Source organism: Budorcas taxicolor, chromosome 1 (assembly GCF_023091745.1).
Source record: "Budorcas taxicolor isolate Tak-1 chromosome 1, Takin1.1, whole genome shotgun sequence".
Taxonomy (NCBI): Eukaryota; Metazoa; Chordata; class Mammalia; order Artiodactyla; family Bovidae; genus Budorcas; species Budorcas taxicolor.
Genome location: NC_068910.1, coordinates 99,940,567 through 99,966,725, shown reverse-complemented (window position 1 = coordinate 99,966,725; position 26,159 = coordinate 99,940,567). Strand labels below are relative to the sequence as shown.

Sequence of the window (26,159 nt, the reverse complement as noted above, 5' to 3'; positions counted from 1 at the left end):
TTATGGAAACCAGGCTGAAAAGGCCAGAAGAGCTTGACATCCCACAGGAGGTCATACCATGAAGGTGTAAACTGAAAGCGGAGATTGGAGACAACCGGGCTGCATTCTTGGCATGTGCGCTCTTGCAAGGAAGTTAGCACTTATGGTTATATTTAATGTAGGAGCTAATCCCACTTCATTTTGCGCCTGCTTTGTTTTACCTCTTAGTACACTTGGCCTTCATTTAGCCTCGGCCTCTACGTTGGTGTTCCCTGTAAAATCTCGGTGCTGGGAAGCCCTCACCCCCGGCGGCCAGGTGACAGGAGATGGGCTGGGAATCCGCGGAGCTTTTTAAGGGCGTGAAGCCTCTCGCATACCATTCCCTCCCACCATCACCCCACTGCCGGGAGGCGGAGAGGGCTTCCAACTTCGCTCCAATCCGCGGCCGGTCCTCCCCGGGGTCCCCCTGCTGGGCGACCGGCCCGCCACCGGCCGAGTTGGAGGAACTTCGCCGAGCTCCGCGTCAGACCCGGAGAGGAGAGCGCTCCCTCTCCTCCCCGGCCAGCCCCCTCCCCGTGCCCCCGCCTCCTGGTCCTCGCCCAGCCGGGAGCGTCGGTGATAGGACGAGCCCCGGGCGTGCATTGTGTATATGCAAACCAGAGCCCGGCTCCCCAGGTCTGCCCAACCCGGGCCGGCGCTCCGCAGCGGCTGGCGCGGCCGTGGGCGCCAGAACCCCGCACTGTCATGTCCCCGCCGCGCGGCGGGCCACTGCGTCCCCGAGTCGCTATATAAGCGCAGGCCAGGGGACACCCAGAGGGGCTGAAGATGAGGGTGCCCGCGCATGGGCCCCCGCTAACTGCCAACTCCTCCCGAGCCCGCGCGACGCGCGGAGCCCGCGGCCGCCGAGGATCCGCCTTGGCCGCAGTAGCTGCAGCTGGAGCTGCGACAGAGGCGGCGGCGGCGCCCGTCGCTCCAGCGCGTGGAGCCGCGGCCGCAGCCCCGGGGCCGCCGCTGCCCCGGCTGCCATGAGTTGTGCGGAGGTGATGTATCACCCCCAGCCGTATGGAGCGCCCCAGTATCTGCCCAACCCCGTGGCAGCTGCAACCTGCCCCACAGCCTGTTACCACCCGGCGCCCCAACCTGGCCAGCAGGTGAGTCACCGACCGGGCAGCCTGCCGGGGGCGGGGGCGAGGGGCACGGAGAGTATCGGTCTGGGGCTCCCGCGACGACGTCCCTCTGGGGTGGGTGGCGCGGAGGATGCTCTGAGAGTTGCTGGAGCGCCCTTGAACAGAAAGCCATCGGAAGAGAAGAGCAAAGCAGAGTTTCGGGAAGGACGAACAGCCAGGTGGACGACGGGTGGGGATTCCAAGTGAGACGTTACCTGGCTGGGGGCTTCAGTGAGCTGTGGTGATAGCCACCCTAGCTCTTAGGGCTCAGTTCTTTGAAGCTCGCCAAGGGCGCCTGTTTTAAGAATATGTGAGTAAACTTCCTTTAAACCAAGTATTTTGTTTCCTTCGAAAAGGTGGAGTGTAGGTTTTCTTGATTAAGAGGATGAAATGTGTCACTGACACGGGGGAGGCTATCCGGATAGTGAGCTCACGGATTGTCTCTTCTGGGACTTTTCTGGTGGAACATGGGTCTAGTGTGATATTCGTCAAATTATATTAGAAGGTCTTTGTAAAGTCTGTCTTCTTCCATACTGTGACTTAGGGAGCAAGTATTGATCCCCAAATCCCTCATCTATTTTTAATTTCATCAAAGCACAGAGGTGCTATGGTTCAGTCTATTGGACAGAACCCTCTCCTTTCCCAGCCAAGAAGTAACCTTGAATCACTGAATGCTGTATCTCCACCATGCCCAGAGTGACTGAGTGCTGTTAGATAAGAAGGGTTCAGGAACTAGAGAGATGATAGTATTCCTTTAGGAGGGAGAATAGGGTTCTGAGGAATTTAGCACTCGGTATCCCTGGATATTCCTTTCTGGATACCACAGAGTGTCAAGGGTTAGTCAGCCTACATAAAGCACATACGTGAGCACGTGGCTAGGGTGTACCAAAATAGGGTCCTCAGACTCTGGGAGTTAGGGTGGGTTGATTTGGTGAGACTTAAAAAAATGTGATTTATGTACTCTGAGGTGGAGATACCTATCAGGGATCCAGGTGCGTTTCTAATAATAACATCCACAGTGTTTATTGATTTTTTTTTTTTAGTTTCTTAAAAACCCTGTGCTTTATTGTGGTCTTCGGGGTTTGGCTCTTTAATTAATCTGGTCATTTAAAATATTTCCTCTACTTCTGTCTCTTTACTAGATTTATTGTGCTACTCTTTGGAAAGAAATGATAACTTCTGTTTATAATTTAGGGACTGAAATTCAGCTGATTCTGGAAGGGTACATACTCTAGATTCATCTGCTGAACGGTCTGAGCTTAACCAGGACAACTAGGGCAAAAGAGGAAGGAGCCTCACTTGGTGGCTTTTTTTTTTTTTTTTTTAAATATTCATCAGCTTCAGCATTTAAAAGCAAGATTACTTTTAGGGAGGGGAATGGGAAAACTGTAATTTGTGGTCAAGGGTAATAGGTTGAAACATTTTGGTTAGGCTTTTTGTTTTGATTCTTTGGCTTTAATATAAAAGATATAAGTAATAGAGAAAACCATTTAAATCCAAGTCAGGCAAGTGATGCAAAGAGACATTGGATATCTGTTTTGTGTGTTTTAAGAACACTCTGTTCCAGATAAACCACCCTCTTCTTCTTTCCTTTCTTCCATCTCAGACACTGTGAAGGCCTTCAGTTATCAACTGGAACATAGATGAGCAATAAACTTAAACTTTATTAAGCATTCATTAAGGTATTTTTCCCCATCAAAAATAACTTTAGCAGACTACTTTTGAGTAAGATTTTATTTTCTAGTGTTGTGGAAATAGTTGCATTAAAATATGAATATTTAGTGAGGGTTAGAATTGGAATAAGTTTTTGAGCTAGAAAATAAAGTTTGGTACCAGAAAAATTGTAAATAACTAATCATGAAATATAGTTTTTAATAAAAAATGACTCCAATGCCTTATCTAACTTTTGCAGTAGCCCCGGAACTCAGTTCCCAAATTGCATTCTTTTGCTAAGACCATGAACAAATCAAAAATTGAGCTTTGTTTGTCACTTGAATTGTCTACCTTGATGAGTATCACATATTAGTAAATAGTAATTTCTGCTACCCTTTGGGCTTCTGTAGATATTGTTTAAGTAGGTGTTAGGCTGAGTTGAGCTTAAGAACTTTGTTGAGAAGTGTGCTTGAAATTTTCATGTTGCTTTTACTACACTGGCTTGTTTGAGATTTTGTTTTGTGGAGTAAAGAAACTATTTGACTATAACTGGCTAGCAAAATAAAAGACAGTAGTGTAACCACTGTTCTTTTACTGTCAGGAGTTTATTTTGATGACCTATATTTTCTGTTGGAAGAAAGATTAAATCAGGAAATTGTTATCAGGCTGACAACATTTTTAGACTATGTGGTGTGTGTATGGGTGAAGTGGGACTAATATTGACGTCCTCAACGTAGTCATCTGAGAATACATATTTTGGTTGTTTTTGCATTCCATAAGTTTTTATCATCATTATCCATGAAGATTGTTTTCTCTGTACATGGGAAGTGACCCCTAGTAGCTTCTTGCCTGAGAGACAAAAATAAGAGCTACAAGCCCTACTACACTTAAAAAGTTGATTTGTTGAGGACAAGAAGCAGAAAAAGTGATAGAGTGACAAAGTTTAATCGCCACTTAGAAAATGTTAGGAAAGATAGCATTAAAGTTTTTCTGTCACTTCTGTATATTCAATTATTGTATCTTTGAATTGATTTTTTTTCCTCAAAGCCATATAGCTCTGAAGTCTTTGTAAATTATTATGTTATAATGGTTTATTACACTGGATTTTAAACTTAAGTATATTTTCCTTTTAATGTATGATTATATAGCAGAAAATTCTTTTTGAAATAGTAGAACTTCATACTCCAGGCACATGTACTCTCAGCTTTTCCCCTGAAAGCACAGTGTTATGTTTGAAATTTTAAGTTTTATTTTTTTATTTGAACATACTATACATTGTTGGTGGGTAATAGGTTAGCACTTTATGTAAATATACCTGTAGAGTCAATTTTATAGTCCTTGACGTTACTTCCTGGAAACTGCATGGCTGTGCATACATAGTACAGTGTGGTTTCTAGAGCCAGGATTTGTTGAGGGCTGCTAAGCTGTCTGGTCCCCGTGCCCACCATTTCTTCCGAGCTCGAAAGTAGCAGCCCCTACTATCCCCTCAGGAGAGCTCTTGACCCAGTCTCTCAGCACATGCTCCAAAGGCATGATGACACTGCAGAACATGGACAGAAAGGAATGTACTTGTATCCTAGTAGCGACAGTAGGAAAAATGAAAAAAAAAAAAAAATTTAAGATATGTGTCAGGAAAAATTGAGGGAAATAATGTGAAATCATAAATTCCCTTCATACTCTGTGGATTCCTCATCTTAAATGCGGGCAATCTGCGGTTGTCTAAAATCTCCCTCCCCCTCCCCCCATACTTTCATAATGTTAACATTAGGGAGATACTTAGAGCTTTCAAAACTGGGTAGTTCATAGACGAGGCAGTGAAAACAGAGGAGAATAACCCTTGTCCACTAATTGTGCATAAGAGTTTTTAACAGTCACACTTTGGGCTTCATATATGAGTATATTTAATCTCCCCTCTTCCAGGGTGACAGCTGGGTGACTATACATGCATGCTTCCACTTAAGAGAATTAAAAGTCCTGGGATGCAGAACTCCAGTTATAAGTTTGTAAGGGATTTTTCAAGCTCTTTCTCTGGCCTCTGCCACTTTGGTTAGGTCATAAAAATCTCTCCGAGATTCTGTTTGTTAGGGAAAAAAACCCTGGAAAACACGCACTTCAACCTCTCCTTTTCCAGATGGAGAAATGCATGTTTATAGGGCTGAAATGCCTGACTAAAGATTTCAAAGCTAATGGGTGACAAAATTAGGACCACTGGATCCCCTGCTCCCTAGTATAGCATCTTTCCACCATACCATGTGGTCCCCTAAGTTTTTTTTTTTTTTTTTTTTTGCTATTGTGCAATAGGCTTATTTTTGTCTTTAGTGCTCCAAATCAACTTTTTGATAAAGAAGATTAATATGCAGTAGATTCTTTGGCCTTGGGGCTTGAAATTCTTTCCAAGTCCTTGGTAGTGTACGTTTTTCGTTTAGGCATTCCAAAGTATTTTTGCAAGCATTTGTATTATGCTAATGACTTTTGCTAGCCATGTTGCATCCTTTGTTGATGAAGCAGAATATCAGTTAGCAAATGAACATGTATTTATTTGAAAATAATATTCAGGAAGTGGTATTAACAGTCAGCTTTAAGTGCCTTATATATCATTGCTATTCCAACATAAATTTAGATTCATTAAGAGGAAAGCATACAATTACATACTAAATAGTTTCAATACACAGGCCACTTATTTAAGTGGGAGGATCTAATTTTCTTGCAACTGTAAGCAAGGACTTAAGTGGATTTATAAGAGTTCGTAGAGGACTTCTTTGAGAAAGAACAGCCTCTCTGATTTCATACAACACAAAATAACTTGACTGTAGACACTGAGAAGTTTCAAGTGCCTCAGAGCTTTATGCTCCCAATAACTTTCCAGCCAGAAAATTCAAAGCCAGAAGGAAAATTAAACTTTAAACTAACTAAACTGAACTGTTGTCTCTGGCAATCAACCAAAATGGAGATTACAATACCGATAGTACGGGCAGGCTGGAAATCCATAAAATCACAGGCAGTAAGGCTTCATTCAGCAGAAAACCAAATGCCAGGACAAGGAAGCATTCTGTGGAAATTTAAGTTAAGGATATTTTCTCTCAATGCATGGAAGTCCTTCTTTACCTAGTGCTTGGTAGAGGCTCACATCTCACAGAATTGGAGAGGACCGGGAGATGATAAAGGAAATGAGGGTGATCAGGAGGTAGAATAATCCCTCATGGTACCTCTTTTCGCAACTACAGAAGAGATGTTGTGCTGACCCAATTCGGCAATATGTACATTTCTATCTTTTATCTTTCTGTGCAAAGGGGATTTTCAGTAAAACTAGAAATATTGTGCTTGGCTATTATACGGAGTGAAGTCAGAAAGAGAAAATCAAATATTGTATATTAAAGCATATATACGGAATCTAGAAAGATGGTACTGATGAACCTGTTTGCAGGGCAACACTGGAGATGCAGACATAGAGAACAGACGTGTGGTCACAGAGAGTGGGGAAGGAGAAGGTGGAGTGAATGGAGATAGTACCATGGAAACATGTACACTACCATATGTAAAATAGCCAGTGGGAATCTGCTGTATGACTCAGGGAACTCAGACCCAGGCTCTGTGATGGGGTGGGAGGTGGCAGGGAGGTTCTAGGGGGAGGGGACAAATGTATACCTATGGGGTGATTCACATTGATGTATGGCAGAAACCAACAAAATATTGTAAAGCCATTATCCTTCAATTAAAAATAAATACATTAAAAAACAAAAACAAAACAAAAAATATTATGCTTGGAATGCTTAAGTCAGATTCTAAAGTGAATTTGAGAAGTTAAGTGGCTGCTGTTCTAAAATCTGGACACTTGAATCTCATTCTCATAGAATGGCTTTAAAAAGAAATCTCAAAACTGATAAATCTAGTAATATATAACAATTTATGGTATTATCTCTAGGAAAGACATTTTCATTCAAGAAACAAAGCTCTCTAATACTTAAGTTTCCCGACTCTGGCAGAGACCAGTGAAGGAAATAATTTTGGTCAAAACTTTGCACTGAATCTTTGAAAAAGCACCTCTTTTAGCAGCTGGTTTTCTACTTTAGCTATTCATTTAGGAAGACCCTAAGAATGCCTTGAACCATTAGATACAAACATTTGCTGCTAGAAGTAAGTCATAAATGCCATATTTATAGATATTTCAGCAGATATCAGATTTATGCCAGTAATTTACAAGTATGATCTAAACTAGGGTAACAACTATTTTTCACTTGTCTCCTACTTTAGTAAAGAAGAAAAAAAAAAAAAAAAAGGAAAGAAAGGAAAGGAAGAAAGGCCTGAAGTGAACAGGTGTCATTTTCTCTTAAAACTGTCTTATTTTAGTGTGCCAAAACACTTGTCCTTAGTGGATAGGGTGAGAGGATTCGAAGGATGCCTCCTTTCTCGTTCCTGTGAAGATAGCTAAAGGAATCACCCAAACTAATACCTAGGAATTGAGCTAGATGACCTACGTCTGCAAAATAATTAGTCTTCACTGATCTGTAGGTTTTTTTGGCCAGTGTCCTGAAAAATCAGAAGAGGCAGCCAATGTAAGAAACAAAATTAAGTGTGAATTTGTCTAGAGCTCCGGCATGTTGCTTATTAGGATACAGAATTGTATGAGACCTCTGACATAATCAAGTCAAAATTCCTCATTTTCAGAAGAGGAAGTTCAGGGCCAGAGGTTTCAGTTCTCTACCCAGATTTATGGACTAGTTTTGCTCACATCTCCTAAACCATTCCAATTCTTCTTTCTACTGTGTTCCCTTCCCATCTGGGCATCCTTAGAAGCAAGAAAAGCAATTAGTAATTTACCCAGTGTTACTTATTTTCTCATATAAAAATTTTTGAATATTAGCTACTTGGAGAAATTAGACAATTAGCCAGGTAAATAAACCCTCAAGTTCTCTTTATCATTTTCCTTACAACCCTCTCTCAAATGCTGTGACTATCATTTTTGTGGCTCCAAGTCTTTGCACAATGACTGACACAAAGTAGGAGTTAACTGACAATTCCATGAATAATAGATAAATTTTTAAAAGTGAAATCATACCCTAAATCTAGTAATAGGATTATACAAACATACCAGAAATTTATACGTCAGAAATGTTGTTTCATTCAAAGAAGTCTGTTTGAGAGAGAACACATACCCTCATGATGTGATCATTGCTTAAAACATTTTGGGAATGCAAATTTTGAAATTCTCTCTCAGCCTGTGGCACATTTTTCTGAACATCTTCAAAACTGGAAAATGTTCATCCTTTAAGGGGTGGGTTTGATTTTTTGATAATGACCAGAATCATTGAGCAGCAAGTGTGCTCATAAAGAGCTAGTGTTATTTTTGGTTTGCTTCTTCTACTGTTAAGAAAAATAAAAACAAACACACAAAGCTAACAAACAACTCTTGAGGTATGAATGTATCTTGTAAATTGACTCTGCTCATATTTCCAAAATAGTATTTTCAGAAAAACTTTATTTTGTTTCTGACTTGCTAAGGGGACAACACATTTCTAGATATAGAAGGGCAGGTTCCTCTAGGTATACATATATTTTGAAAAACAATGTTTTATTTAATAACCATATTTTGATATGTTTGCATTCCTAATTTTTAAATGTTATAAATAACTTTTGACTTTTCTCAGCATATGATACCATGCTACCTGTGGGCTTCTGTTTGCTTATTCAATTAAATATTATATAGAGGCTCATTTTCTTTAATCTGTTTTCTTAGCAGATGCTTTCTAGTCAGATAGAAATAAGTTCTAATCCCATGCCTGCCATTTACTAGTTAGATGCTGGCCAAATAAATCAGCTTTTGTGTATATAAATTGAGAATAATTGTTTAGACTGAATATTTCTGCACCGGTGAGAGTTAGTGAAACAAAATACATCAAAGTTCTGTGAACTATCTTCCTTATCCTGATCCTCACCCTGACCTCCCTCCACCTATTCCCCCTCCTCCAAATAGACTAAGGACCAAAACTTCAAGTCTCTCTGAGATAGATTTTAAAATCTGTTACTCAAGTAAATTCAGAAAAATATGATCAAAGATCAATGCACTGCTTTATGGGATTTATAGTTTTGAAACATTGACTAGAGGCTAGTGGTCCTTTCTTATAGGCCCTAACCATATCTGTCAGGATGAAAGAACCATTGCCTTAGAAAAGATAGACAGTAGAATTTTTTTTTAAGTTATTTCCAAATATTCAGTGATTCATTAAAATATTTTTGTTTCCTTAGGAAAAAGTTTCCACATATGCACAGTAATCATTTGGCATTTTGTAGGCTTAAGCCTTGGGGAGTTAGTGGTATTTGGCTCGTGACATGGAAGTCTTTCTCTTGTCAGACAAATCCTTTCCCCGGCACATTCCTGTGCGAGTTTGTTTCTGCTGTGCCTGATGGCAGTCTGTGAGGTGGTTTAGCATGGTTTGCACTGCCTAGCCAGACTTCCTTCACCCTGCTGCTTTCAAGCCTCTCAGAGTGAATTTTAACTTTGTGGCTGTTAGCTCAGTCATTGTTTCATCGAACTGAGGGTTATTTTACCTGAAGAAAACTTGCTATTATTCTGCAGTGAGGGGTGCATTCAATAAGCCAACTTGCAGTCTTTGACATTCCTTCTGATGACTTATTTTTGTTAACAATTCTTAAGTGTCTAGTAAGAAAAGCATGAATATTTCTGACAGACTGGGCTATTTTTAGGGAGTGATAGTGCATTTTAAGAAAAATACGAACCACATTGCCTTTCAGCCTTGATTCAGGAAATCTATCTAGGTTCTGATGATTTGAGATTTATTTTTAACATTTTGAATTTTGTATATTCTTTTCAAGAACAAAGATCATGCTAGGGAAGTTTCATTCCAAGGAGCATACACCAAGTAAATATAGAATATGGCAACAGCGTACATAAGTAACATACTTAGTTTTTTTTTGGGGGGGGGAAGGCAAAGGACTAATTTACAGTCACAGAAGAACAGGTAACAGAAGGTAGTCAGGGCTTAAGAATCAATGGGGAAGAAGATTAGAAAGGTGTGAATGTCAGCATGTGAATCAATTGCTGTTTTAATTTTGTGTTCCCATTTTCCTCATGCTCACACTTAATGTTCAAGAAATGTGTGTAAGTTCAGTGTGGGCCTTTTAGGAAGCTATCTGGCTAATCAGATACTTTAGAATTCTTGTTTAAACCATTGATGTTGATGGTGAGGTCATAAATGTGCTTGTGTTGTAAATGTAAATATTTAATTGGTCCACTAAAAAATTTGTGAAAATTGATGCAACTTTATCTCAAAAAAAAAGTGAAAGAAGTGACAGTAAGCCTTGTCCATTGGTCGATATACCATAGGCTCCTTTTCTATTTTATTTGTTGGATAGTCTCCAGCAAATTCATTTAATTAGTAGAAGATCTGCCCCAAAAAGCTAGGAAAGAGAAAAAAAAATTATTTTATAATCCTCCCCCAAGTGTATTTAAATAAAGGCATATAATATAGATATTCACGTAGTATCATGTGTATTTGAAAGGAATATTTCAATATATATTTATATAAAACCATATGTATATATATAGATGTATATTATATATAGGAAATATAAAGATTATAGAGAATCAATGCATCCATTGACAGAGAATTGACAGATAAAAGGTATTTTGATACAATGGAAGATTTTGCCTATCGTTTCCCATTTCTTAGTGAAAACTGTGTAAATTTTAGATTAGTTTATTTGTATCCAATCACTTAACAACTGAGCCAAAAAGAATAACATGAAATTCTATAGCAGTTGGAAAATTGTGTAATCTTTAATAGACTGAAAATGTATAGTTTAAATTCAACTGCCAGCAATGTAAAAATGAAGATATTTTATTATCATCGTTATTGATCATAATACTGTGCTATATTTGCATACAAATGGAAGCGAAGTTTGTACTTGATTTGCAGTTCTCAAGTCTTTCACATATAACTTATTTTATTTAAGTATCAATTGCTAATTGGGATAAAATAATCAATTGCCTTTCTTTGGATAATTATCACAGCCAGGGCTCTTTCATTTAAAGAATAAATGTTAAACAAATGAAACAAGTAGATGCAAAGCCTGACTCTCACAAACTGATTCTGTGCTGCATGTTACCGGAGAAGAAGAAATCGATTTAGTAGATAATAGTGAACACTTGTGGCAGTGAAGCCACGCTATAGTAGTTTTAATTTTTTTCCCCATATAAAAACAGTGCTTCTTTCTAACATGCCTGAGAATTTGGCAGAGTGTGTGCATTTGCTTAAAACCTTATAACTTCGGTAAATGCACATGTGAATAGAGAAACAGTGCCATCAAGAAATTATACTATTCGTTTAACTTCATAATGGAATTTATAGTCAGGAGTAACTTTAGAGGTCAGTTAGTTCAATACTCTCATTGTATATATAACCTATGTTACTATGGTGTTTTTATTATTGAAGTTAAACATAAACATGTTCAAATCTGTGCAAAACAGATTGTAAGAATTTTGTAACCACTCAGTCATTACCAATTACTTATTCATCAGCAAGGCATGTTCACTCACAGGGAGTGAATTTTCTATTCATCATGAATCGATAACCTTACTGAAACAAATTTTAAATAAAAAGGAATATATATGTATGTATGTATGCATATGTAGGTACACACACACACACGTATATATAATAGCCCTAAATAATAACCAACTGCTTGTAATGTGCCTGAACATTTCAGAGCCTACCTCACATGAGAACAACGTATTCATTGCTGGGGAAAAGGGTTAAGTTTTTTGAATGATGCGTTTATAGTTTGTGGCTATGGATTTTGAAGCTAGTAGTTACCATTAGAAACATTAAGAATCTGGCTTAAGTGTTTTGATAACATTTGACAATCTATGCTTACTGATTTTCTGGAATGATTCACTTCTTATCTACTCACATTCACTTTCCAGTATGAATTTTTCTCTGAAATAAGAACAATGGTATAACAAATGGTCAGGTTTTGTAGGTATACAGATGATAGGATGCTCCTTTTGTCGCTAAAATAATGAATTTTAACATTTTTAGCATTATCTTTTTATATATAATTTATAGTAAAATTGTTGATTATAAAAGTGATATGTGCTCGATAGAAAATATTTGGAAATACTGGAGAGCAGGAATAAGAAAATAACAACTACAAGCCTATCACCCAGAAAAAGAATACAAAGCATAACATTTTGGTGATTTTTTTCCACACTACGTATCCTTCTCTGCCCTCCTCTGACACACATGTACACACATGTGTACATCTATCTGTATATTTTTCATATTCATTCTGGGCCCAACACTTGTACATCCTAAGACCTTTTGCAAGTTACTTCACTTCTCTGTGCCTCAGTTTCTTCATCTTTAAAATATGAAGAGTAATAATAACAATGTTTGTTATAGGATTGTAAAGATTGAATGGGGTAATAAATATGTGTCAGTCATAATATAAACTACTTATATAGCTATGATTATGTATTTTGAAAATATTTTTAAATTATCAAGTGTTTTTCACTTTGACTTGAAATCCATAGTAGCCATTGCTAGTACTTGTATTATTTTCAGTAAGTCATCATAATACCTTTTTTCCCTCCTTTTATGATAATGGTGGTAAGTGGAACATCTAAAAAATATGTTCCATGCAAAATGGATCTTCACACAGGCTTATTTTGTCATTTCAGTTTGATTTTTGAGAAATGAGTTCAGCACATCTGCCAAATCCTTTTATAAGATGCTACATTCCTGTTTTTATTTTAGTGTATTTCATTTATGAAAAGCTCTTTTCTTCTCTACCCCTCCCCCAGGCAGTGAGGCCTCCTTCTCTATTCCTCCCCATGCTGAACTATAATGTTGCTGTACATTAAATCTTTAAAATAGAAAATGAGAACAAAAGTGGAAGGGGTCTGTCACTTTCTTTTTTAAAAATTCCTTCTCCTTTTGGTATACCTAGGTTAAGAAAAGAAAAACACAACTGCCTTTCACAGTCTGAGAATATGCCATGGGATAAAGGACATTTTTTCCCCCACCAAATCTGAAATAACAGTCTTTTCTCAGGGTGGGAAGCAGAAAGCCGCTTTGGGGAAGGGGGTCGGGGAGAAGGAGTAAAGCAAATGAAGAAGAATCAGTTTGTGAACATATGTTAATATTTAGAGTCTTTTTTTTTTTAAGTGAACAGTTAACTAGTTAATGCTTTTTTTTTTTTTTTAACAAACTGTCTTTGATACTGTGTTTTGTTTATTCCATCCCAGAAGAAGTTAGCGGTATACAGCAAGATGCAGGACTCTCTGGAAGTCACCCTTCCCAGCAAACAAGAGGAGGAGGAGGAGGAGGAGGAGGATGAGGAGGAGGAGGAGAAAGACCAGCCTGCCGAGATGGAGTACCTTAACTCTCGCTGTGTCCTTTTCACTTATTTCCAGGGAGACATTGGGTCAGTAGTGGATGAACACTTCTCAAGAGCTTTGGGCCAAGCCAGCACCCTTCATCAAGAATCTGCCATTTCAAAAAGCAAGATGGGGCTAACCCCCTTATGGCGAGGTAAGAATTCCAGAGCAGATGCTCTCCAGGCCACTGGCTGTGTTTCGCAACCGTCTGTACCAGGTTCCAGCTGGAGACCTGCCCCTGGAGGACGGATATCCACTCGCTTTTTAATTTTTAAGGACAGCAAGGAATTTCTTTCAGACAAACAGCTGGATCAGTTTTGTCACATGTGGAATGCAGGGTTGGAAAGGATGCAGTCACACCCCTTAAATTCCTCATGGAAAGTAGTGATGCAACCGGCCTGAGTTTATAGTGGCAGGACTGAGCTGTGAAGCACCATTCCTTAAGCCCCGATGGCCCAATTTGGATCTCTAAATAATGGGCGTGCCTGGATCATCGTTTAAAAATTAGCTCTTGCTCATTCCACTAGGTGCTATGTGGTAACATAGCAGAGATCTGAGTCTGTCCCAGGAATACAGACTTTGAAAGCCTTCTGTGTTTGCTTGATGGCTTACTCTGTCCCACTCTGTTGTGATGTTAACACTTTGTAGTGTACAAAACAGATATCAGTGACTGTATCTGCCTGATTTCTGCTTTTTTTTTTTTTTTTTTTAACCTCAGTAAAGCAAAGCAATAGATCGGGCTTCTTCTCCTTTATTTTCCTCTCCATAGAGGTCACAGAAGTGTGTTCAAATCTTATTTCTGACTCACAGAAAATGATCAGGTGACAACTTAATTGAAATAAATACAACATCAGAGAAAAAACAATCCATCATTCCAATGATCGGTTTAGAGAAATGCATTATGAACTTTTCTTCTGAACTCACCTGGTTCCAAGAAGAATCTAGTGAAATTGTTCTCCAAGTGTGGTTTCCAGGACTGGGAACATGAGCATTGCAAGGGAACTTGTTAGATATGCAAATTCTTGGGCTAAGCCCCAGACCCACTGAATTGGAAACTCAGAGGTAGAGTAACCTATGTTTTAACCAGCCCTCCCAGGGATTCATGTGCAGGCTCAGGTTTGATAGTTATAGGTCTAGTGCTGTGAAAATCACAGATTGCCGCCTCCTAACTCAAACCTTTGAATCAGACAGAGGGTCCAGAAGGAGGCTCTGGGAGTTACTGTAACAAGTGCCCCAGGCGATCCTGTGATGAGGAAAGGCTGGACACCTGTGTTAGGGGCGGGTGAGAGGTGATGAGTGGCTGCTTCCTTCTCAGCATCAGTAGAAAGGTTTGTACTTGCCTGCCTGTCTGCCTGCTTTTCCTTCCCTTTCCTCCTTTTCCCCTCATTCTATCCTGTCACCATCCCTCCCTTCTTTTCTCCCTCCTTCTAGTAAATATGAAAATGTTAATATACACAGAGACTGTAAAGAGGAAGGTGGAATCCATACTCAAGTGACCTAGACCTCGACATAGGTGAATTGGGAAGCATACTGCTTACCTGATTAGTAATTATGGACTTACCAAAGAAACGTAGTCCTTCCAACTCTAAGATGCTAATAGAACCAATGATGTCCTATTAGATAGCATATTGTGAATACTTTTAAAATTGTGGAGGGTGAAATTAGGAAAAGTTCAGCGACCTAGCTGACTTTGATAAAGTGTTTGATATATCAATAATAAATCCTATCATGACAGCCAGTCCTGGGATAGTGAGTGAAACTGTCAGTCACTCAGTTGTGTTCGACCCTATGCAACCCCGTGGGCTGTAGTCTGCCAGTTTCCTCTGTCCATGGAATCCTCCAGGCAAGAATCCTGGAGTGGGATGCCATTCCCTTCTCCAGGGGAAAATGCAGTGCTTAATTGTTTTAGCATACTGACATATGCAGCCAGTGACCACTGAACTTGGAATATAGGAATGAAAGTTCCAAATTACACATAGATGTAAGAGTGATCGTCTAAAGTATCATAACCAGAATAGTTTTAAGTGAAGTGTTGTGTAAATGTAACAACTCTACAATTCATTGTTTTCCCATAATCTGCATGACTTAATGGAGAGGACCTTTAGAAAGATGTCAAATTTTAGCACTGAAAGGGTGGATAATGGTAGTGTTTTAGTATCATTAGAAGTTTCTTCACATTATCTTGAATTTGGCCTACAAATCTGCCTCCTGTTTCATTCATTGACATTGACTTATGCAGCAGATATTTATTAAGGTCCTGCTATGTTCTAGGTAGTGGGAATATATCAGTGGACAGGAGAGTCTAAGCTTGTACACTCATGAAGCTTTCTAGTAAAAGAGACAGATAGTAAATGTATCAATATATTGAGAAGCAAGGTATTGTTTTACCATGTTTTATTTAGGGTGACAATAGATGGTCTAAGATTTTTATTTCAGTACATACCCAAAGGAAATAACAGTGCTTCTCATCACATAAATATCTAGAGGAAGATTACTGCTGCCGCGTTGCTTCAGTTGTGCCCGCCTCTGTGCGACCCCATAGACGGCAGCCCACCAGGCTCCCCCGTCCCTGGGATTCTCCAGGCAAGAACACTGGAGTGGGTTGCTATGTCCTTCTCCAATGCATAAAAGTGAAAAGTGAAAGTGAAGTCACTCAGTCGTGTCCAACTCTTAGCGACCCCATGGACTACAGCCTACCAGGCTCCTCCGTCCATGGGATTTTCCAGGCAAGAGTACTGGAGTGGGGTGCCATTGCCTTCTGGACAGATGGAACAGCCAGTGCAAAGGACCTGAGGAAGGATTGAACTTGAATGTTCAATGGGAAGCCAAAATGCTGGTGTAAGTGGAGTGAAAGGAAAAGGTATAGGTAGAGACCAGAATTTTTAGAGCTTTGTAAGTTAGTTTATCAGAGTATCACAGGATGCTCTTCAATCTTCATTTATCCCTCTTCAGCTAAGACTATATGTGTCCTGTTTAGTTATCTCACATCATTTCTCCAGTATTCAGGATAATGCATTTCTATATGAAAAATATGAAATATAAATTGAATGATCAAGTGATTAAGTTAAATGAACCAAATTCATACTATGTACCCAGGATAAGAAAACAAAAAAGTCCTTAATAGAGAATTTATAGTAATAAGTTGTATAAATCTTTGGGTACAGTGTTATTTATAAAATAAGGGACTTGAATTAAGGGATTGTTGAAGTCTTTTCTCCATGAAGTTGTGATTTCAAATGTATTGTTTACTATCCAATTATAAATAAAACTTTGCCATAGTTGTGAATTGGTGTTTTTAGTTAAGTGTACATAAGTTGAATAAGATTCATAGGAAATGCACAACATAAAATTAAGGATTTGGTAACAATGTTATAGAAAAATGTAATAGGGATTCCCATGTCTGGTGAAGAGAGTTGCTTCAAATATTAACTGCCAAAGCAGCACCAATTTGCATAACGCTGTCTTTGGTTGGATTACGTTTGTTTTGGGGTTCAAAATTGGACCTTATTATTGCCTGGTAGCAATGTTATCCTCGATGCTCAAAGTATCTCTGAGAGTAGCTTCAACTATAATATGTGTTTATTATTACTCATCTCCTATTGTTGTTGTAAAGATTTTTTTGATGATATATATGAATAATTTAGCATAGGGCTTGATGCAAGGCATTAACTGAAGGTCAAATGACTTTTCTCTCTTAAGTAAGTTTTCACTCATTTGGCACACAGAATACCAACCTTGTATCTTTATTCAGAAACATTGTTTTCTGGAAGTTTGTATTCCTGACAAAAAGCACAGTGTCTTGAACATACTAGATACTGAAGGCTATTGACAATTTTGATGGCCATGGCAGTAATACTTTATGAGGAACTGTTGACCAGCTGTATTAAATTAAAGGGTTTAATTTATGGCATGAGGTTTTTTTTATAGTGCTGCACAAGTGCTGCAGTGCTTCAAAGGAATTTAAAATTGAATTATGTTTGACTGGTGAATATATTTCCACAGTAAATCTTCAGGCAAATGATAAGAGTGTCAGCTAATGATGGAATTGTGGTCATACTTTGAGTTTGTATCTTGATGGACTTAGGAAAGTCCTCTTTAGATGTTTTGTGACTTTTCCTGTCAAAAAACTGACAGGAAATATTCGTCCTTTATTAGGCACAACATCACATGAACTAACTCTTCTCCCAGTATATCTTCTAATGGATTATATAGGGCTTCTCAGCTAAGAAAACCTAATGAATCTGATTGTCTCATCCCATCCAAATAGAAACCTCAGCTTCAAATGTATCTATTCACTGATTTCAGTGCTTAAGTTTTATTACAGAAAGTGTGTATGTGTGTGTTTGTGTGTGTAGGAAAAGGGAGTAGTTAAGTCAAGACATAGCCAAATAGATCACTAACTTAAAAACTATGCTGAATGGTAAACTTGATATTTTTTTTTTCTTTTTATGGTTGCAAAGTAAATATATTCTGCATAATTGATCTACACAGTGTCTTCTTGGAGCAACATTCTCATAAGAAAGATCTCTTAAAATGAGCATTAAACTTAGACAGCAAAAAGGAAGAAAGGGAAGGAGGGCTTGTCTCTTGGGTCAGCTGACCCAGGGAAGAAGAGAGTTGAGCGGCCTCTCCAGGAGGCCATTGGAAGTGATCACTGTGGGGAAGTTTAAAATAAACACTTTGGAGAAGATTTGAGGCCTGGTTTATCTCAGTTACCTGCCTTCAAGGATTATGGGCATCTGATAGCGCCCTCTGAAATTCTCATTTTAGAGTCACAAGGACTATTTTGAGCAACTCTAGAATAAAATAAGTGGAGCGCAATCTTTGTACATAATGGTAACGATAAATTACTGAGTGACAGGTAACACTGGAACACATATCAGTTCACCTCTGACCCCAAAATTTATTTTTATAGAAAGTAGAATAAGAGGAAGAAAATTGTAGACTGAGAATGGAGGAACATTGCTTTTCACTAAGGTTAATTAAAAAGATAAATATTAACTTTTAGCATGGATGTTTTCAATCAGTATTAATTCTATGTTTTCTGGAAATTTTTAAGATCTTCTGTTCAGTTCAGTCGCTCAGTCATGTCCAATTCTTTGCCACCCCATGAATTGCAGCACGCCAGGCCTCCCTGTCCATCACCAACTACCCAAGTTTACTCAAACTCATGTCCATCGGGTCGGTGATGCCATCCAGCCATCTCATCCTCTGTCGTCCCCTTCTCCTCCTGCCCCCAATCCCTCCCAGCATCAGAGTCTTTTCCAATCAGTCAACTCTTCGCATGAGGTGACCAAAGTACTGGAGTTTCAGCTTCAGCATCAGTCCTTCCAAAGAACACCCAGGACTGATCTTCTTTAGAATGGACTGGTTGGATCTCCTTGCAGTCCAAGGGATTCTCAAGAGTCTTCTCCAACACTACAGTTCAAAGCATCAATTCTTTGGCTCTCAGCTTTCTTCACAGTCCAACTCTCACATCCATACATAACTACTGGAAAAAACCATAGCCTTGACTAGATGGACCTTTGTTGGCAAAGTAATGTCTCTGCTTTTTAATATGCTATCTAGGTTGGTCATAACTTTTCTTCCAAGGAGTAAGCGTCTTTTAATTTCATGGCTGCAGTCACCATCTGCAGTGATTTTGGAGCCCCCAAAAATAAAGTCTGACACTGTTTCCACTGTTTCCCCATCTATTTCCCATGAAGTGATGGGACTGGGTGCCATGATCTTTGTTTTCTGAATGTTGAGCTTTAAGCCAACTTTTTCATTCTCCTCTTTCACTTTCATCAAGAGGCTTTTTAGCTCCTCTTCACTTTCTGCCATAAGGGTGGTGTCATCTGCATATCTGAGGTTATTGATATTTCTCCCGGCAATCTTGATTCCAGCTTGTGCTTCCTCCAGCCCAGCATTTCTCATGATGTACTCTGCATAGAAGTTAAATAAACAGGGTGACAATATACAGGCTTGACATACTCCTTTTCCTATTTGGAATCAGTCTGTTGTTCCATGTCCAGTTCTAACTGTTGCTTCCTGAACTTTTAAGTTCTTAGGAACCCATTTTTCATTTTACTATAGTCTTCATTTTTGGTTGCTCAGACAATAAAGAATCTGTCTATAATGCAAGAGCCCTGGGTTCGATCCCTTGGTTGTGTAGATCCCCTGGAGAAGGGAATGGCTACTCACTCCAGTAATCTTGCATGGAGAATTCTGTGGAGAGAGGATTCTGGCAGTCCCCAGTCCATGGGGTCACAAAGAGTCGGACATGACTGAGGGGCTAATACATTTACTTTCTTTTTTTTCAAAATTAATAAAATATTTTTAAAATTATATGTTTAATTTTCTCTTGCATAAAATGTTTCTTTAGATTTTTTTTCAGAAAAACTGAATGTTAATGTAAAACATATCCCAGCTACTGTGAAATTGAAAAGAACCTCTTGATGTACCATGTTAAGCTCTTTTATGTCTCTAAGACATATTTCTGTTAAAAATCACAGCAGTGAGATTACTGGGTATGCACTGGATTGGTTGTATTAGACAGTTTATTTTTTTTCCTTTTTGTTGTTAGAAATAGGATATGTATGTTTGTGTGTAATATTTTGTAATCCCAAATGCAAACGGAACCAAAGTATATCTAGACATTTTGTACGTGTTAAACTCAGTGTGAACGTTATCCAAATGTTGTGTCATTGAGCCCAAAGTCACCATAGAGTGTTAATATCACATAGTTCTGAATTGCTGAAAAGTAATATTGCATGGAAATACTGTGTGCAGTTTTTCATAAGCCTTTTCATCCAAAAAATGTGGCTGTGATTAAATACTTGTAAGCAAAGAGTCATGTAATGAAAAAAATTTACATACATATGAAATAAGCATACTGATTCCCAGGCATGAAACAAAGAATATCATCTGTTTCTTTGTATCAAGAATTTCTTTTTAACAATCAAGATACCAGATAGTGATTTTGAAATGTAGACTTGCGCATAAACATATTTTCTATTCAATATCTTTTCATTTATTTGTAGAATGCAACATTATTTTTTCAAAACACTGCATTGATCTCTGCAAACTTTATGTTAATCTCAGGAGACACACTGACTGGGAAAATACTAAGTTGCTTCTAATTTGATTTTTCCCTGGCACATTTTAAAGCTTTGTTCAGCCTTTATGGGGTGTGTTTTTTAGAACAGACTTCTACTTTCCATGATAACATGTTCACTAATCACAATACAATATGTAATAAATAGGATAATATTTTTGTAAGGAATTTTTTCATTATTTATATTTCTTCATGCATATCCAAAATGTGTAAACATCTGTACAATAAAATTAGGTCCATGGACATGAATGAAAGAAACAAAAGGAAAGCATCCAGGAAAATGACATATACTTTCTGTATTTTTGGCATTTTAACGGGAGATATTAATAAGGAGAACTCTATCTCTGGCACACACCTGTGGGTTGAGTTCAGCTGTTATAATGGGATTCTGGTCCCACAAGAGATAAAACTTTTAAGCAGAATGAAGGGTTTGGAACCAAAGATTGGATCTCTGAGAGCAAAGGAGCCCGTTGGTGGTGGCAAAGCAACACTACGTAATGTAAAAATCCTCTATAAAATCTTTTATGAGTTTTAAACTTTAAATGTTGACAGCTTTCACTGTGAGTATGTAGAAATATTCTACAAATGTCCATCATTTATAGGCTTCCTGGGTGGCACTAGTAGTAGAGAACCTGCCTGCCAATGCAAGAGACACAAGCGACATGGGTTCAATCCCTGGGTCAGGAAGATCCCCTGGAGAAGGGCATGGCAACCCACTCTGGGTATTCTTGCCTGGAGAATCCCATGGATAGAGGAGCCTGGCAGGCTATAGTCCATGGGGTCGCAAACAGTTGGAAATGACTAAAGCAACTTAGCACTGCCATCATCTAAGGCAAATTGAATTTTCTTCCTACACCTTATACAATTTTCTTTCTTGTCATTAGCAGCCAGGTTTCATATGTCAGAGGAGGACAGTGCTTAAATAGATCACATTTGCCCAATGCCGGTAGGCTTGACTTTAAGTGCTATTTTCTAATTGATTGTGATTGCAATAAAACTAAGTCATTTGAGTAAAACTTTGCCAGGTCTGCTGGAAGGTTTGAAGAATAGTTTGCTTTTCATCCTTTGCCTCTATAAGATCATCATTTACGTTTCCTCAAGGGTTTGAGATCCAAGGAGATTCTGGGCAGGGGCTAGGGGGAGACTTGAATTGAGACAGTGAAAAGTTGTCCATCTGTGGATGGGGTGGATGATAGCTCTGCCATGAGGCTGACAGGGAGAGAGAGAGGAAGAGCTAACAGTGTAGTGACTTAGCCTTTAGTGAAGCTAAAGAAAGAAAATATTTGAAACAACCCAGTGATATCCTAACTATGTTCATCAAAGTACATATATGGGAGCTGAATCAAGTTACTTAAGATTTCCCTGAGGTAAAAACAAAAAAACAAAAAAAACTGTCCTGGAAGTTTATGAAGAACATGACATGTCCACGTTCTTACTTCATAAACTTTTATTTCACATAAACTTTTTCACATAAACTTTTATTTCACAATACTTCTTGGGATAACCTTCATTTCATGGAGATATCTAGCAAGGTTCTTTTATGTGGAACCCAGTATAAAAATACTGTTGTACCGTACACGCATAACTAATGTACTAACCACCTTATCTTTATAGATAGAAATAATCCATAGGACATTTCACAGAATGGTTAGAAGCATGGGGCCAGAAGATATGTGGAATTAAATGAGCTCAAATGTCTTATATTTGATTGGAAGATACTAAGCCACAGATAAGCCGACAGATCACTTGGGGTCCTACAATAAGAGAGAATGATTGCTAGATACCAGCTCTAGACCTGGGCTTTCCAGACTCCCAGGCCAGGGCTTGCTCAGATACCTGTGCTGGAGGCAGCAGGCCATGGCTGGAGTAGCTATCTCTCTAAACACAGATCTGACCATAACCCTTCCTAGGAATTATACTCCATAAAAATTAATTTAAAAAGTAAAAACAAAACTCCTTTTAAGCTCACCTCCTCAGAGTAGTACCCACATTTAGTGCATGGCTTGTAAGGCTATGAAAAGCCAACCTAGATAGCATATTAGAAAGCAGACACATTACTTTGCCAACAAAGGTCCGTCTAGTCAAAGCTATGATTTTTCCAGGAGTCATGTATGGATTTGAGAGTTGGACTATAAAGGAAGCTGAGTGCTGAAGAACTGATGCTTTTGAACTGTGCTGTTTGAGAAGACTCTTGAGAGTCACTTGGACTGCAAGGAGATCCAACGAGTCCATCCCAAAGGAAATCAGTCCTGAATGTTCATTGGAAGGACTGATGCTGAAGCTGAGGCTCTAATACTTTGGCCATCTGATGCAAAGAACTGACTCATTTGAAAAGACCCTGATGCTGGGAAAGATTGAAGGCAGCAGAAGAAGAGGAAGACAGAGAATAAGATGGCTGGATGGCATCACCAACTCAATGGACATGAATTTGAGTAAACTCTGGGAGTTGGTGATGGACAGGGAGGCCTGGCATGCTGCAGTCCATGGGGTCACAAAGAGTCGGACATGACTGAGCGACTGGACTGAACTGAACTGAACTGTAAGGCCATACCCATGTGGGTCCTTCTTGGACCGTAGTATGTTTGCCAGCATCTGCCCACTGAGTCCTTTTTTGATTCCTCAGATGCTGCTTTGTGCCAGTATGTGTTCTCCTGGCCTTTCTCCACACACTTTTTCATTAGCTTAAAACACTCTTCCCTAACTCTTCATATGGCTAGCCCTCCTGACCCTTTTGATTTTGCTGTTACTTTCTAAGCCAGTTTCAATGCCCTGTCTGTGTATTTCCCCTCCTGAGAGCACAATCTAAGTTACATTGCTCGTGTCTATTTACTTCTCTGTTCCCTGCCAGATGTGACTGAAGATGGCATCTGTCCAACCATCCCCAGTCACCCCATGTTTCACACGTAGTAGGACATCTATAAATATGTCATGAACATTGAGTGGAGAAATTGAAGCAAAGCCGGGAATTGTTCTCTTGCTTATTTATCTCCAAGTGCTATTCTTTGATATCATTCCCCCCTTCTCAATATCTCCTCCAATCCATAACCCACCTGAATCTCCTCCACTCATGATTTCCACAGAGTTTTCACCAAATTCTAGGTGCTCAGGTTATAGTTACAAGTGTGCTGACTTGTGGCGCAGTTGTGATGAGTGGCAGCCATTACTGGCCTCAGCTTCTACATCTCTGAAATGCGGATAATAACAGTAACTACCTCACAAGTTTGGAGTGTGGACCCAATGATACCAATCCATGAAAAGCTCCTGGCCTTGTATCTGGTACTACTGGGTCACTGATATTAAATGTAAACTATTATTATTTTCAGTCCAGAAAGTCCCAGACCTCTACAGAAAAACTAAACTGGGAATACATCCTTCTTGATGTAAAGTGAGTGCTGGCAAGTATCCTTAAGTATGATCTTACTTCCCTTTGTTTGGGCATTAAAATGCTTAGTTTGAGTGAAAATTGTATATGCCTTTAAAAGAAGTTGGTAAACATCATTTGCAACCTACCTGAATCATGTCTATGGCATAACCTTTTTTTTTTAACCTGTGACGTATGTACCCGTGACCTCTGCTCAGACCTAAGGGCGTTAAGACACACAGGAGAAAGCGAAGTTTTCCAGTCCTAGACTTGTCCACCTCAGCCTAGATAGTGACCCCCCTAAACTAAGCCCCAACGCTGGGAACTCATTCACCATCTGGGCCCGTGCACGTTGGCTTGGCGTGAAACCTGTGACTGGTATCATTCACCTCTGTGTGGGGAGAAAAAGAGTGCATACTCATTAGCTTGCTTGAAAATACTGGACAAGCAGAGGCAAGTCTATCCCAGAACTGAATCTTATGTAAATAATGTTATTTTTCTGTCTTCTCAGACAGCTCAGCTCTCTCAAGCCAGCGGACTAGTTTCCCGACTTCCTTTTGGACCAGCTCTTACCAGCCCCCACCTGCACCCTGTCTGGGGGGCGTTCATCCTGACTTCCAGGTCACTGCACCCTCGGGCAACTTTACGGCCGCCGACCCCAGCCCCTGGCCGGGACATGGGCTGCATCAGACTGGCTCCGGCCCTCCACCTCCAGTGTCGGAGTCCTGGCACTACCCGCTGGCATCTCAGGTGAGCCCGTCCTACGGGCACGTGCATGACGTGTACATGCGGCACCACCCCCCGCACGTGCATCACCGCCACCACCACCACCACCACCACCATCACCACCACCCTCCTGCGGGCTCCGCCCTGGATCCACCTTACGGGCCCCTGCTGATGCCCTCCGTGCGTGCGGCCAGGATTGCCGCGCCCCCGTGTGACATCACAAAGACAGATCCAACGACAGTCACCACCGCTACCTCAGCGTGGGCCGGAGCCTTTCACGGAACCGTGGACTTAGTGCCAAGTGTGGGCTTTGACGCAGGTGAGCCCAGCGATTTCCTCCTTTCTATAGAAAGAAGAAAAATGCCTGAAATGAATCACTGAAAATGGAGGGTGTTTTAAACATTCTGAAGTATTTTTTTTCTCTTACATGGGAAGTTAATCTTTGTCCATATGGTTTTCAGTTCACCGTTTTGCAACAGTTCCTGCATTCCTGCAGAAACTGGTGTGACTACCTGAGAGAGGTCTCAGAGCTTTTCTCCCATTTCTTAAGCTAGTAATCTGTTTATTTGAAGTGGAATCTCTGGTACCTTTGTTTACAAAGATTTAAGCACATTGGTTAAATCCCCCATGTCTCCGTACTCTCTAAGGGTGATATGTAATGCCTGACAATTCAGATCTAGTATCTTTCAGTAATTTTTCCTTCTCTCTTTTTGTCAGATCTCATTTATGATGTATAAACCAAACTACTTTCTGAAATGCAATTCATGGAATATAATCATGGTGTTTGAAAAGAATTAGGAAATGAATTTGAAAGGAATGGATTTCTCTTTTCCTACCCCTTTTGTTCCTCATTTGTCTTTTGTTATTTCCCTCCTTCCTTCCCTCTTTTCCTTCCTCCTCCTCCTCTTTCCTTTCTCTCTCTCTCTTATTTTAAAGCATCAAACTTAAGAGGCTTTTCTAAAATTTATATTCAACAGATTTGGGGAAAAAATAACAGTAAGGGAAATCTTTCTTCAAAGGACATTCAGCTCCTCTCTGGAATTCACTAGTTGTGAAAGCCATGGTGTTAAATGCTTGAGCTTGGTTTTTTGACCAGACTACTCATATTCATAGTGTTATTTGTTCCAAGTTCACCAAAATCGCAAACATCAGAGGCTAAAAAACAAATCAAGTCAGTGATTATATCCCCAGAAACTACATTCTAAAGTCAGCCACCACCACCTCCAATCCCAGGTTCTTTTCTGAGAATCCTTGTGAAAAATTAGGACTTTCTTTCCAGAGGTTTAAGGAAACACACTTTGAAATTTTTTATAAATTTTAATTATTTCCTTATTTTTCCCTTGCGATGAGAAAACTCACCCTTTTTATAGTGTTCCTTAGTTTTCCTCTTTGTATTGTTGCTGTTCAGTCAATGAGTCATGTCCGACTCTTAGTGACACTATGGACTGCAGCATGCTAAGTTCCTCTGTCCTCCACTACCTCCCTGAGTTTGCTCAAATTCTTGTCCATTGAGTCAGTTATGCTAACCATCTCATCTTCTGCCACCCTCTACTCCTTTTGCCTTCTATCTTCCCACCATTAGGGTCTTTTCCAGTGGATCAGCTCTTCCCATCAAGTGGCCAAAGTATTGAAACTTCTGCTTCTTACTCTTCCTTATTCTTCATGTGTTGTTCAGTCGCTCAGTCATGTCCAACTCTTTGTGACCCCATGAACTGCAGCATGCCAAGCTTTCCTGTCCTTTCCTATCTCCCAGAGTTTGCTCAAACTCATACCCACTGAGTC

The 26,159-nt window shown here is 39.6% G+C and overlaps 1 protein-coding gene across 1 annotated transcript in view; it reads left to right on the top strand.

Moving 5' to 3' along the window:
* Window positions 1-1,004: 1,004 nt before the first annotated feature.
* The window catches only part of VGLL3 (vestigial like family member 3), a 50,389-nt gene continuing 25,234 nt past the window's right edge, over window positions 1,005-26,159 (top strand). The window contains exons 1-3 of the mRNA XM_052647800.1: window positions 1,005-1,130; window positions 13,063-13,348; window positions 24,163-24,696. Coding sequence (XP_052503760.1) covers window positions 1,005-1,130; window positions 13,063-13,348; window positions 24,163-24,696 — 946 coding nt within the window. The remainder of the gene's footprint in view (window positions 1,131-13,062; window positions 13,349-24,162; window positions 24,697-26,159) is intronic.